The following is a 14,442-nucleotide window of genomic DNA, read 5'->3' as shown; positions in this document are numbered from 1 at the left end:
GATACATAACACAACCTTTCCCTCTCTAATAGATATGCATATTTTAATGTTCACTGTACCAACATTTGTGGTCTCTCTAATAACATCTTTTCCGATGGTCTTTTATGTTGAATACCATCTGTCTAGTACTTCTTCCAACATTTTATTTCTCTCTTAAACCCATTTGTCTGATGATGTTCTCACTATTCCCTTTCCATATCCAACTATAATCTCCACTCATGATACCAGTTCAGAGGTGGTGTCCATGCTTATTCCAAAATCAGTACACCTGTATCACACCTTGAGGAGTCCCCAAACTTTGATGCAATCTGGCTCAAGGTCTTTTTCCCAATGCCCATGCTTTTTCTTTGTTTTGCCTTCTGTTGTCCTAATTCTACAAATTGTATATCTTTCTTTGACTCTCTAATTTCCTGTCATGTGACTGTGGCATCCTCACCTGCAAGACAAAATCCTCTACTTAGAGGATTTCAGTGTTTATCATAGGGATTGGCTGCATTCCTCCCATTTGGATTGTGGAGAGAGTGAAGCCCTCATGTTCTCCATTCTCAATGATATGGAGCAAAAGATATCCCACCCCATCCATATTCCTGACTGCTGTGACCACTCTCCTAATATTCTAGATCCGTTTATCACCTCTATACCTTTGTGCTGTAACAACATGATCTTGCCCCCAATTGATTCAATGACTACATACTTATGTATTTATCTCTTTGAAGAGCACCTCCTCCTCCAACAGCCCCCTCTAAATATAAGTACTGGTACCTTATCAAAAATGACAAGATTAATGTGATGAAAATTCTTTTCTGACTTTCCATGGGTAAGATACCATCTGTGGTGATGCTTTTGAGAATGGAAGCATTTGTCCTTCTTCCTCAAGATGACTTTTTCCAGTCCATGGTTCAACCATTCCTGTTCAGATGCCATTCAGCCAAGGCATCAGGCATATTAGGCTTGGAAAATCTCTCATTCTCAGAATTGCATTCAGCATTTGTCACTTCTCATAGTCATTGCAAGTACGCTATCCGTGAGACAAAGCATTCCTTTATTCAAAGGAGGTGTGATAAGCTATCTTTGTCATCTACTTATAAGTTTTTATGGTCTTAAGATAAGGGCTTCTCTAACAACTTCTGCTGCTCTACCTTTCCTTCACCATTCCATTCAGACAGTATAACAGCTGTCTCTCTCATAGACAAAGCATCTCTCATTGGTTTCCATTTTTCCTCTAACTCTACCTTGGATGACTAACATCCCTTCACTCCTTGATGCTCCTCTTACTAATCCTATGCCCTTTCTCATAATCTCTTTTTAAACTGTCCATAAAGTGCTCCTCTCCTTGGACACAAGCAAGGCTTATGGTCCTGATGGCATCCCTCCCTGTGTGCTAAAATAGTGTGCCTATAAACTTACACTTGTGCTTGCTTGTCTGTTCCATTTCTTTTTAAAAACCTGGACTTTTCCATCTTCTTGGAAGCATGCATTGGTACATTCCATCCCTGAGAAGGGTGTCTGTTCTAACCCCTCAAACTATCATCTAGTTTCTTTGACATCCACCATTTCCAAAGTCTGTGAATCCCACCTCAACTCCCATAACGTAAAACATCTTGAATCTCATAGTCTTCTCTCTGATCACCAGTATGGGTTCTATAAAGGGAGGTCCACTGTTAACTAATGTCTGGTCATCATCCCAGAACATTGTTTGAGAATCCTGTGTAGTTGCCCTTGACATATCCAAAGCTTCCACTGTGGCCAATATATCTTGGTGGATGTTGATGGATTAGCCTCTTCCACATTATCCATCAACAGCAGTGTCCCTCAAGGTTCTTGCCTGTCCTCTACACTTTTTCTCCTTTTTATCAAAGATTTCCTTTGCTCCACAAATAACCACATGTGCTCATATGCTGATGACTCACTACTACTTTACATCCTTCACTTCTGCTCCTTTTCTCACTCAATTTGCATCTCATCTCAACATAGGTTCCTCAGTAAACTCAGACATGGATGGGATATCTCAGTGGGGTAGACAAAATCTGGTCAAGTTTAATGCATCCAAAACCCAATTTCTACCCAAATCTCTCTTGAAAATTCTTCACAACTTTCCTCTCACATTTGATATTTTTGTAATTGCACCTTTTGACTCAGTTAACATACTTGGTGTTGCTGTAACATCCACTCTGTCATGGAAACCCACATTACGGAAATAGCTAAGTTTGCATCTAAGAAAGTGAGAGTCCTATGTAGATGTCAAATTTTTCGTCTTCTGGACATGCTTCATTTATATAAAGGATTGATCCATCCTTGTATGGAGTACTGCTTTCACATCAGGGGTGCTTCTAGCCCAGCATCCTTACTTGACAAAGTTGAGTTGAAAGCAGTCCAACTTATGAACTCTTCCAGTGATACTTCAAAACTTAACCCACTTACCCTACACTGCAATGTTGGCTTGCTTTCCTACCTTTGTAGGTATAACTTTGTTTTATGCTCCTGAAAGATGGCTGCTTTTGTGACCACACCGCTAGTTATACCTTACAATACTCAGCAAGTTTCTGTCACATGATTATTGTGTTGCCTTTGGTAACTCAAAGGTAAGCCATTTTGATAAATGATTCTTTGCCTACACCTCAAAGTTTTGGAACTCTTTCCCCCCCTCATGTCTAACCCAAGAACTATGACCTGGCACATTTCAGAAGAAAAGTTTTTCACTTCCTCCAGAATTCATAAATTCTTTCCCTTGTTCTTTTCTTTTAACCTTTCATTAACCTCTTTATATTTCAATTAAGGCCTGGCCTTGATGTAGACTTAAAGTTCATGACTGGAGCCTGCAACTTTGAAAATAATACAAGAAAGGGAAACAGGCTTTTGTTATTGATTGTACATTAAATATGATGGACTACAGTAAATGTGATGTATGTCAGCAGGTTTAAACCACTTCACTGGAACTTGAACATCAATGCTTTGTTGTGTTATTAAGTTCATTTGTTTAGAGGGAGATTTAGAACCCTGCCATGATCCATGCTTATCATATATGTTAAAACTTCCTTATGATAAAGTAACCCTACTGCTTTTGCTGATACAAGCAGGACAATTGGTTACTTTAATTAGAAAATATGAAATCCATAATCATTCTTTGGAAAAAATTTACAAATTGCATAAACTTCCAGATTGGTGGATGTTTCTGTTTGACAGAGATATCTCATGGGACCAATTCCCGTGGCATGAGAACAGAGGCTCGGTATGATCCCAAAACCCAACAGTTCATTCTTCATACCCCAGATTTTGAGGCAGCTAAATGCTGGTCTGGAAACTTAGGTAAGTTGGAGCGAGTATTATTTTGTAAATATGATAGTGATTACTTCTATTGAAAGATTAAGATAATAATTTGGCACATGAATTGGAACTGCCCCTTTTTAAAGGGCGATTTTCTGTGTTCTCATAAACTCTTGTATCATTCTCTTTTCTTTAGTTCTCTGTCTTTAAGAATATCTTTTATTCCTTACTTGAATAAGGACTGGCCTTGTTGAGGACTTGTGTTCCTGATTAGAGCTCTTTACATAAGAAAAAATAGATCTCTTTTTTAGGTACATCAATTACCTTTTTGTAATTACCTCATTATACTATGTAAGAAGGGAGTTTTACACTTTCGTACAACTTCTTAAGTTTCTGTTTGATGTCTGTATTAACCATTTCTTTAGGTATTTTATCCATTCATTCACCACTCTTATTCTATAAAAGTACTTCTTCACAGCTTTTTAAACAATCTTCCCGTTTAATTCCATGTTATATCCTCTGAGTGTTCTATCCCTACATCTTTCACAGAACTTTTCACAGTCTTTGTCATTGGTCTGTTTGAAAAACTTACAGTGATTAGGTTATCCCTCATTTTTCTCTCTTCCAAGGTTGGGATATTATGGCCTGTAGCCTTTTCCCCCCAACTACCTATCTATCTGTATTTTTGACACCTGTTCCCTTTTGGAACTCCCTCAAGGGGATGGCTACGGCAAATAATCTCTCTAACTGGCGAATTCTGTTGCTGACTCTAGGCCTTTAGTGCCTCAAGGCATAAGAGGCCACTAGCAGAGGGCAACTCTAACAGTGGTTAATGAGGCTTCTACCTAATGTTCCCATGAACTGCTGTTACCTAATGTTCCAACCTACTACTTCTACCTAAAGCTCCCACCTAATGTTTCTGCCATATGCTCCTGTCTAATGTTCCTACATACTACTTCTGTCTGTTGCTCCTACCATATTGCCAAAAGATAGGGCTAGCACATAGCTTTTACCACAGGAAAATCTAGAGTTACGACGAATGAGTTGTGTGAGTGAAGTGTTGTCAGGTGTTACAATTAACAAGGAGATTTTGTATGTTTGTGGACAGAAAGTAAGCAGACCACATTTAGGGAAACAGAAAGAAAAGACAGCTACCTGGGTCAGAGGAGTACAGTTTGACAACCACTGAAGTGCTGACTCATTATGTAGTTGTCACTGACCTTTCTGATACCGAGGTAGGTAGTACCAGTAATATACCTTAGCTCTCTTAATTCTTACCACACATCTCTCTTACCCTTTCATTGCTTACTCGATCAAACCACCTCACACCACATACTGTTCTCAAACATCTCAATTCCAATACATCCACCCCCATCCGCACAATCTTATCTATAGCCCATGCCTCGCAACCATATAACATTGTTGGAACCGCTATTCCTTTAGACAAACCCATTTTTGCTCTCCAAGATAACGATCTTGCCTTCCACGCATTCTTCAACGTTCCCAGAACCTTTGCCCCCTCCCCCACCCTATGACTCACTTCTGCTTCCATGGTTCCATCTGCTGCTAAATACACTCCTAGACATCAAAAACACTTCACTTCCTCCAGTTTTTCTTCATTCAAACTTACCTCCCAATTAAGTTCTCCTTCAACCCTACTGAACCCAATAACTTTGCTCTTATTCACATTTACTCTCAGCTTTCTTCTTTCACACACTTTACCAAACTCAGTCACCAGCTTCTGCAGTTTCTCACCTTAATCAGCCACCAGTGTTGTATCATCAGCGAACAACAACTGACTCACATCCCAAGCCCTCTCATCCACAACAAACTGCATACTTGCCCCTCTCCAAAACTCTTGCATTTATCTCCCTAACATCCCCATCCACAAACAAATTAAACAACCATGGAGACATCACGCACCCCTGTCACAAACTGACATTCACTGGGAACCAGTCACTTTCCTCTCTTCCTACTCATAGACATGCCTTACATCCTTGATAAAAACTTTTCACTGCTTCTAGCAACTACCTCTCACCCCATATACTCTTAATACCTTCCACAAAGCAACTCTATCAACTTTGTCATATGCTTTCTCCAGATCCGTAAATGCTACATACAAATCCATCTGTTTTTCTAAGTATTTCTCGCATTCTTCAAAGCAAACACCTGATGCACACATCCTCTACCACTTCTGAAACCACACCGCTCTTCCCCGGTCTGATGCTCTGTACATACATGCCTTTACTCTCTCTATCAATACCCTCCCATATATTTTCCCAGGAATACTCAACAAAGTTATACCTCTGTAATTTGAACACTCACCTTTATCCCCTTTGCCTTTGTACAATGGCACTATGCATGCATTCTGCCAATCATCAGGCACTTCACCATGAACCATACATACATTGAATATCCTTACCAACCAGTCAACAACACAGTCACCCCCGTTTGTTGATAGATTCCACTCCAATACCATCCAAACTCGCCGCCTTGCCGGCTTTCATCTTCCACAGAGCTTTCAATACCTCTGTTTACCAAACCATTCTCCCTGACAATCTCACTTCGCACACCAACTCGACCAAAACACCCTATATCTGCCACTCTATCATCAATCACATTCAACAAACCTTCAAAATACTCACTCCATCTTCTCACTTCACCACACTTGTTATTACCTCCCCATTAACCATCTTCACTGATGTTCCCATTTGTCTTACTCACTTTATTTACCTCCTTCCAAAACATCTTTTTATTCTCCCTAAGATTTAATTATACTCTCTCACCCCAACTCTCATTTGCCCTCTTTTTTACCTCTTGCACCTTTCTCTTGACCTCCTGCCTCTTTCTTTTATACATCTCCCTGTCATTCGCACTACTTTCCTGCAAAAATAGTCCAAATGCATCCCTCTTCTCTTTCGCTAACAATCCTACATCTTCATCCCACCATTCACTACTCTTTCTAATCTACCCACCTCCCACCTTTCTCATGCCACAAGCATCTTTTGCGCAAGCCATCACTGCTTCCCTAAATACATCCCATTCCTTCCCCACTCTGCTTATGTCATTTGCTTTCACCTTTTTCCATTCTGCACTCAATCTCTCCTGGTGCTTCCTCACACAGTTCTCCTTTTTAAGCTCACTTACTCTCACCCCTCTCTTCACCCCAACATTTTCTCTTCTCTTCTGAAAACCTCTACAAATCTTCACGTTTGCATCCACAAGATAATGATCAGACATCCCTCCACATTAACATCCAAAAGTCTGTCTTTCATGCGCCTATCAATTAACAAGTAATTTCATAATGCTCTCTGGCCATCTTTCCTACTCACATACGTATACGTATGTATATCTCTCTTTTTAAACCAGGTATTCCCAATCACCAGTCCTTTTTCAGCACACAAATCTACAAGCTCTTCACCATTTCCATTTACAACACTGAACACCCCATCTACACCAATTATACCCTCAACTGCCACATTACTCACCTTTGCATTCAAATCACCCATCACTATAACCCAGTCTCGTGCATCAAAGCTGCTAACACACTCACTCAGCTGCTCCCAAAACACTTGCCTCTTATGATCTTTCCTTTCATGACCAGGTTCATAGACACCAATAATAACCCATCTCCCTCCATCCACTTTCAGTTTTACCCATATCAATTTAGAGTTTACTTTCTTACATTCTGTTACATACTGTCACAACTCCTGCTTCAGGAGTAGTGCTACTCCTTCCTTTGCTCTTGTCCTCTCACCAACCCCTGACTTTACTCCCAAGACATTCCCAAACCACTCTTCCCCTTTACCCTTGAGCTTCATTTCACTGAGAGTCAAAACATCCAGGTTCCTTTCCTCAGACATACTACCTATCTCTGCCTATATATATATATATATATATATATATATATATTCCCTGGGGATAGGGGAGAAAGAATACTTCCCACGTATTCCCTGCGTGTCGTAGAAGGCGACTAAAAGGGAAGGGAGCGGGGGGCTGGAAATCCTCCCCTCTCGTTTTTTTTTTTGTTTTTTTTTTAATTTTCCAAAAGAAGGAACAGAGAAGAGGGCCAGGTGAGGATATTCCCTCAAAGGCCCAGTCCTCTGTTCTTAACGCTACCTCGCTATCGCGGGAAATAGCGAATAGTATGAAAAAAAAAAAAAAAAAAAATATATATATATATATATATATATATATATATATATATATATATATAATGGTAAATTATATGGGAGAGTATTGATTGAGAGGGTGAAGGCATGTACAGAGCATCAGATTGGGGAAGAGCAGTGTGGTTTCAGAAGTGGTAGAGGATGTGTGAATCAGGTGTTTGCTTTGAAGAATGTATGCGAGAAATACTTAGAAAAGCAAATGGATTTGTATGTAGCATTTATGGATCTGGAGAAGGCATATGATAGAGTTGATAGAGATGCTCTGTGGAAGGTATTAAGAATATATGGTGTGGGAGGCAAGTTGTTAGAAGCAGTGAAAAGTTTTTATCGAGGATGTAAGGCATGTGTACGTGTAGGAAGAGAGGAAAGTGATTGGTTCTCAGTGAATGTAGGTTTGCGGCAGGGGTGTGTGTCTCCATGGTTGTTTAATTTGTTTATGGATGGGGTTGTTAGGGAGGTGAATGCAAGAGTCTTGGAAAGAGGGGCAAGTATGAAGTCTGTTGGGGATGAGAGAGCTTGGGAAGTGAGTCAGTTGTTCGCTGATGATACAGCGCTGGTGGCGGATTCATGTGAGAAACTGCAGAAGCTGGTGACGGAGTTTGGTAAAGTGTGTGGAAGAAGAAAGTTAAGAGTAAATGTGAATAAGAGCAAGGTTATTAGGTACAGTAGGGTTGAGGGTCAAGTCAATTGGGAGGTGAGTTTGAATGGAGAAAAACTGGAGGAAGTGAAGTGTTTTAGATATCTGGGAGTGGATCTGTCAGCGGATGGAACCATGGAAGCGGAAGTGGATCATAGGGTGGGGGAGGGGGCGAAAATTTTGGGAGCCTTGAAAAATGTGTGGAAGTCGAGAACATTATCCCGGAAAGCAAAAATGGGTATGTTTGAAGGAATAGTAGTTCCAACAATGTTGTATGGTTGCGAGGCGTGGGCTATGGATAGAGTTGTGCGCAGGAGGATGGATGTGCTGGAAATGAGATGTTTGAGGACAATGTGTGGTGTGAGGTGGTTTGATCGAGTAAGTAACGTAAGGGTAAGAGAGATGTGTGGAAATAAAAAGAGCGTGGTTGAGAGAGCAGAAGAGGGTGTTTTGAAATGGTTTGGGCACATGGAGAGAATGAGTGAGGAAAGATTGACCAAGAGGATATATGTGTCGGAGGTGGAGGGAACGAGGAGAAGAGGGAGACCAAATTGGAGGTGGAAAGATGGAGTGAAAAGGATTTTGTGTGATCGGGGCCTGAACATGCAGGAGGGTGAAAGGAGGGCAAGGAATAGAGTGAATTGGAGCGATGTGGTATACAGGGGTTGACGTGCTGCCAGTGGATTGAATCAAGGCATGTGAAGCGTCCGGGGTAAACCATGGAAAGCTGTGTAGGTATGTATATTTGCGTGTGTGGACGTGTGTATGTACATGTGTATGGGGGGGGTTGGGCCATTTCTTTCGTCTGTTTCCTTGCGCTACCTCGCAAATGCGGGAGACAGCGACAAAGTATAAAAAAAAAAAAAATATATATATATATATATATATATATATATATATATATATATATATATATATATATATATCCCTGGGGATAGGGGATTAAGAATACTTCCCACGTATTCCCTGCGTGTCGTAGAAGGCGACTAAAAGGGGAGGGAGCGGGGGGCTGGAAATCCTCCCCTCTCGTTTTTTTTTTTTTTAATTTTCCAAAAGAAGGAACAGAGGGGGCCAGGTGAGGATATTCCAAAAAAGGCCCAGTCCTCTGTTCCTAACGCTACCTCGCTAACGCGGGAAATGGCGAATAGTTTAAAAGAAAGAAAAGATATATATATATACCTCGCTAACGCGGGAGACAGCGACAAAGCAAAAAAAAAAAAAATAATAATAATATATATATATATTTTTTTTGCTTTGTCGCTGTCTCCCGCATTTGCGAGGTAGCGCAAGGAAACAGATGAAAGAAATGGCCTAACCCAACCCCATACAAATGTATATACATACGTCCACACACGCAAATATACACACTTACACATCTTTTCATGGTTTACCCCAGACGCTATACATGCCCTGATTCAATCCACTGACAGCACGTCAACCCCGGTATACCACATCGCTCCAATTCACTCTATTCCTTGCCCTCCTTTCACCCTCCTGCATGTTCAGGCCCCGATCACACAAAATCTTTTTCACTCCATCTTTCCACCTCCAATTTGGTCTCCCACTTCTCCTCGTTCCCTCCACCTCCGACACATATATCCTCTTGGTCAATCTTTCCTCACTCATTCTTTCCATGTGCCCAAACCATTTCAAAACACCCTCTTCTGCTCTCTCAACCACGCTCTTTTTATTTCCACACATCTCTCTTACCCTTACGTTACTTACTCGATCAAACCACCTCACACCACACATTGTCCTCAAACATCTCATTTCCAGCACATCCATCCTCCTGCGCACAACTCTATCCATAGCCCACGCCTCGCAATCATACAACATTGTTGGAACCACTATTCCTTCAAACATACCCATTTTTGCTTTCCGAGATAATGTTCTCGACTTCCACACATTCTTCAAGGCTCCCAGGATTTTCGCCCCCTCCCCCACCCTATGATCCACTTCCGCTTCCATGGTTCCATCTGCTGCCAGATCCACTCCCAGATATCTAAAACACTTTACTTCCTCCACTTTTTCTCCATTCAAACTTACCTCCCAATTGACTTGACCCTCAACCCTACTGTACCTAATAACCTTGCTCTTATTCACATTTACTCTTAACTTTCTTCTTTCATACACTTTACCAAACTCAGTCACCAGCTTCTGCAGTTTCTCACATGAATCAGCTACCAGCGCTGTATCATCAGCGAACAACAACTGAAACACTTCCCAAGCTCTCTCATCCCCAACAGACTTCATACTTGCCCCTCTTTCCAAAACTCTTGCATTCACCTCCCTAACAACCCCATCCGTAAACAAATTAAACAACCATGGAGACATCACACACCTCTGCCGCAAACCTACATTCACTGAGAACCAATCACTTTCCTCTCTTCCTACACGTACACATGCCTTACATCCTCGATAAAAACTTTTCACTACTTCTAACAACTTGCCTCCCACACCATATATTCTTAATACCTTCCACAGAGCATCTCTATCAACTCTATCATATGCCTTCTCCAGATCCATAAATGCTACATACAAATCCATTTGCTTTTCTAAGTATTTCTCACATACATTCTTCAAAGTAAACACCTGATCCACACATCCTCTACCACTTCTGAAACCACACTGCTCTTCCCCATTCTGATGCTCTGTACATGCCTTCACCCTCTCAATCAATACCCTCCCATATAATTTACCAGGAATACTCAACAAACTTATACCTCTGTAATTTGAGCACTCACTCTTATCCCCTTTGCCTTTGTACAATGGCACTATGCACACATTCCGCCAATCCTCAGGCACCTCACCATGAGTCATACATACATTAAATAACCTTACCATCCAGTCAATAATACAGTCACCCCCTTTTTTAATAAATTCCACTGCAATACCATCCAAACCTGCTGCCTTGCCAGCTTTCATCTTCCGCAAAGCTTTTACTACCTCTTCTCTGTTTACCAAATCATTTTCCCTAACCCTCTCACTTTGCACACCACCTTGACCAAAGCACCCTATATCTGCCACTCTATCATCAAACACATTCAACAAACCTTCAAAATACTCACTCCATCTCCTTCTCACATCACCACTACTTGTTATCACCTCCCCATTTGTGCCCTTCACTGAAGTTCCCATTTGCTCCCTTGTCTTACGCACTTTATTTACCTCCATCCAGACATATATATATATATATATATATATATATATATATATCTGTGTATGTATATGTATACGTTGAAATATATAGGTATGTATATGTGCGTGTATGGGCGTGTCTGTATATACATGTGTATATGGGTGGTTTGGGCCATTCTTTTGTCTGTTTCCTTGCGCTACCTCACTAATGTGGGAGACAGCGACAAAGTATAATAAATAGAATAAAATGGAAAAATTATTGACGTGCTGTCAGTGGATTGAACCAGGTCATGTGAGATGTCTGGGGTGGCCCATGGAAAGTTTTGTGGGGCCTGGATGTGGGGGGGAGCTGTGGTTTCGGTGCATTATACGTGACAACTGGAGACTGAGTGTGAACGAATGTGGCCTCTGTTATCTTTTCCTAGTGCTACCTCGCACTTGTGCCGGGGGAGGGGGTGTCATTTCATGTGTGGCAGGGTGGTGACGGGAATGAATAAAGGCAGCAAGTTTGAATTATGTACATATGTATATATGTATATGTCTGTGTATGTATATATATGTACACGTTGAAATGCACATGCATGTATATGTGCGTGTGTGTATGTGGGTAGGTTGGGCCATTCTTTCATCTGTTTCCTTGCGCTATCTCGCTAACGCAGGAGACAGAGACAAAGTATAATGAATTAATAAAATCATTATTTTACTTAATCGGTTTCCCACATCAGCGAGGCAGCACCAGGAAACAGACGTAGAAATGCCCAACCACTCATATACACACATATATACATAAACGCCCATACACGCATATATACATATACATAACATATACATACATATTTATACATGGACATATACATATATACACATGTACATATTCATACTTGCATGCCTTCATCCATTCCTTTCGCTACCCTGCCACACAGGAAATACCATCCCCCATCGAGATATTCATGCATATCTGCAGTACTGAGGAACTAACAGATTTCCCAATTGTCATTAAAAATGGAGAATGATTGTTAGACTTTACAATACCAAACCTTCACATTTTTCATGGATAGGTATACCATATATGATTCAAAAACAATAAGATTTTGTGTCAAATATGTTGAGGCAAGTGTTTTGGGAACAGCTGAGTGAGTGTGTTAGTAGTTTTGATGCACAAGACCGGGTTATAGTGATGGGTGATTTGAATGCAAAGGTGAGTAATGTGGCAGTTGAGGGAATAATTGGTGTAGATCGGTTTTTCAGTGCTGTAAATGGAAATGGTGAAGAGCTTGTAGATTTATGTGCTGAAAAAGGACTGGTAATTGGGAATACCTTGTTCAAAAAGAGAGAGATACATAAGTATATGTATATAAGTAGGAGAGATGGCCAGAGAGCGTTATTGGATTACGTGTTAACTGATAGGCATGCGAGAGAGACTTGTGAATGTTAATGTGCTGACAGGTGTAACTGGAGGGATGTCTGATCATTATCTTGTGGAGGCAAAGGTGAAAATTTGTAGAGGTTTTCAGAAAAGAAGAGAGAATGTTGGGGTGAAGAGAGTAGTGAGAGTGAGTGAGCTTGGGAAGGAGACTTGTGTGAGAAGTACCAGGAGAGACTGAGTACAGAATGGAAGGTGAGGAGGTGAGAACAAAGGATGTAAGGGGAGTGGGGGAGGAAGGGGATGTATTTAGGGAAGCAGTGATGGCTTGTGCAAAAGATGCTTGTGGCATGAGAAGCATGGGAGGTGGGCAGATTAGAAAGGGTAGTGAGTGGTGGGATGAAGAAGTAAGATTATTAGTGAAAGAGAAGAGAGAGGCATTTGGATGATTTTTGCAGGGAAATAATGCAAATGACTGGGAGATGTATAAAAGAAAGAGGCAGGAGGTCAAGAGAAGGGTGCAAGGGGAGAAAAAGAGGGCATATGAAAGTTGGGGTGAGTATCATTAAATTTTAGGGAGAATAAAAAGATGTTTTGGAAGGAGGTAAATAAAGTATGTAAGACAAGGGAACATCAGTGAAGGGGGCAAATGGGGAGGTGAAAACAAGTAGTGGTGATGCAAGAAGGAGATGGAGTGAGTATTTTGAAGGTTTGTTGAATGTGTTTTAATGATAGAGTGGCAGATGTAGGGTGTTTTGGTCAAGGTGGTGTGCAAAGTGAGAGGGTTAGGGAGAATGATTTGGCAAACAGAGAAGAGGTAGTAAAAGCTAGAATGATTTGGTAAACAGAGAAGAGTTAGTAAAAGCTTTGCGGATGATGAAAGCCAGCAAGGCAGCGGGTTTGGATGGTATTGCAGTGGAATTCATTATAAAAGGGGGTGACTGTATTGTTGACTGGTTGGTACAGTTATTTAATGTATGTATGACTCATGGTTAGGTGCCTGAGGATTGGCGGAATGCTTGCATAGTGCCATTGTACAAAGGCAAAGGGGATAAAAGTGAGTGCTCAAATTACAGAGGTATAAGTTTGTTGAATATTCCTAGGAATTTATATGGGAGGGTATTGATTGAGAGGGTGAAGGCATGTACAGAGCATCAGATTGGGGAAGAGCAGTGTGGTTTCAGAAGTGGTAGAGGATGTGTTGATCAGGTGTTTGCTTTGAAGAATGTATGTAAGAAATACTTAGAAAAGCAAATGGATTTGTATGTAGCATTTATGGATCTGGAGAAGGCACATGATAGAGTTGATAGAGATGCTCTGTGGAAGGTATTAAGAATATATGGTGTGGGAGGCAAGTTGTTAGAAGCATTGAAAAGTTTTTATCGAGGATGTAAGGCATGTGTACGAGTGGGAAGAGAGGAAAGTGATTGGTTCTCAGTGAATGTTGGTTTGCGGGTGGGGTACGTGATGTCTCCATGGTTGTTTAATTTGTTTTGGTTGTTAGGGAGGTGAATGCAAGAGTTTTGGAAAGAGGGGCAAGTATGCAGTCTGTTGTGGATGAGAGGGCTTGGGAAGTGAGTCAGTTGTTCTTCGCTGATGATACAGTGCTGGTGGCTGATTCGGGTGAGAAACTGCAGAAGCTGGTGACTGAGTTTGGTAAAGTGTGTGAAAGAAGAAAGCGGAGAGTAAATGTGAATAAGAGCAAGGTTATTAGGTACAGTAGGGTTGAGGGACAAGTCAGATGGGAGATAAGTTTGAATAGAGAAAAACTGGAGGAAGTGAAATGTTTTAGATATCTGGGAGTGGATTTGGCAGCGGATGGAACAATCGTAGCGGAAGTGAATCATAGGGTGGAGGAGGGGGTGAAA

General features: G+C 41.1%; 2 protein-coding genes across 2 annotated transcripts in view; one reads left to right on the top strand and one right to left on the bottom strand.

The window, feature by feature from the left end:
* Positions 1–14,442, bottom strand: part of LOC139749510 (gastric triacylglycerol lipase-like) — a 294,599-nt gene that overhangs the window by 119,902 nt on the left and 160,255 nt on the right. The window lies entirely within an intron of this gene.
* Positions 1–14,442, top strand: part of Acox3 (Acyl-CoA oxidase 3) — a 185,750-nt gene that overhangs the window by 52,403 nt on the left and 118,905 nt on the right. The window contains exon 5 of the mRNA XM_071663819.1: positions 3,159–3,306. Coding sequence (XP_071519920.1) covers positions 3,159–3,306 — 148 coding nt within the window. The remainder of the gene's footprint in view (positions 1–3,158; positions 3,307–14,442) is intronic.

This window comes from Panulirus ornatus, chromosome 7, assembly GCF_036320965.1.
Source record: "Panulirus ornatus isolate Po-2019 chromosome 7, ASM3632096v1, whole genome shotgun sequence".
Lineage (NCBI taxonomy): Eukaryota > Metazoa > Arthropoda > Malacostraca > Decapoda > Palinuridae > Panulirus > Panulirus ornatus.
Note: the sequence above shows the minus strand (reverse complement) of the source record. Positions and strands in the feature narration are given on the sequence as shown.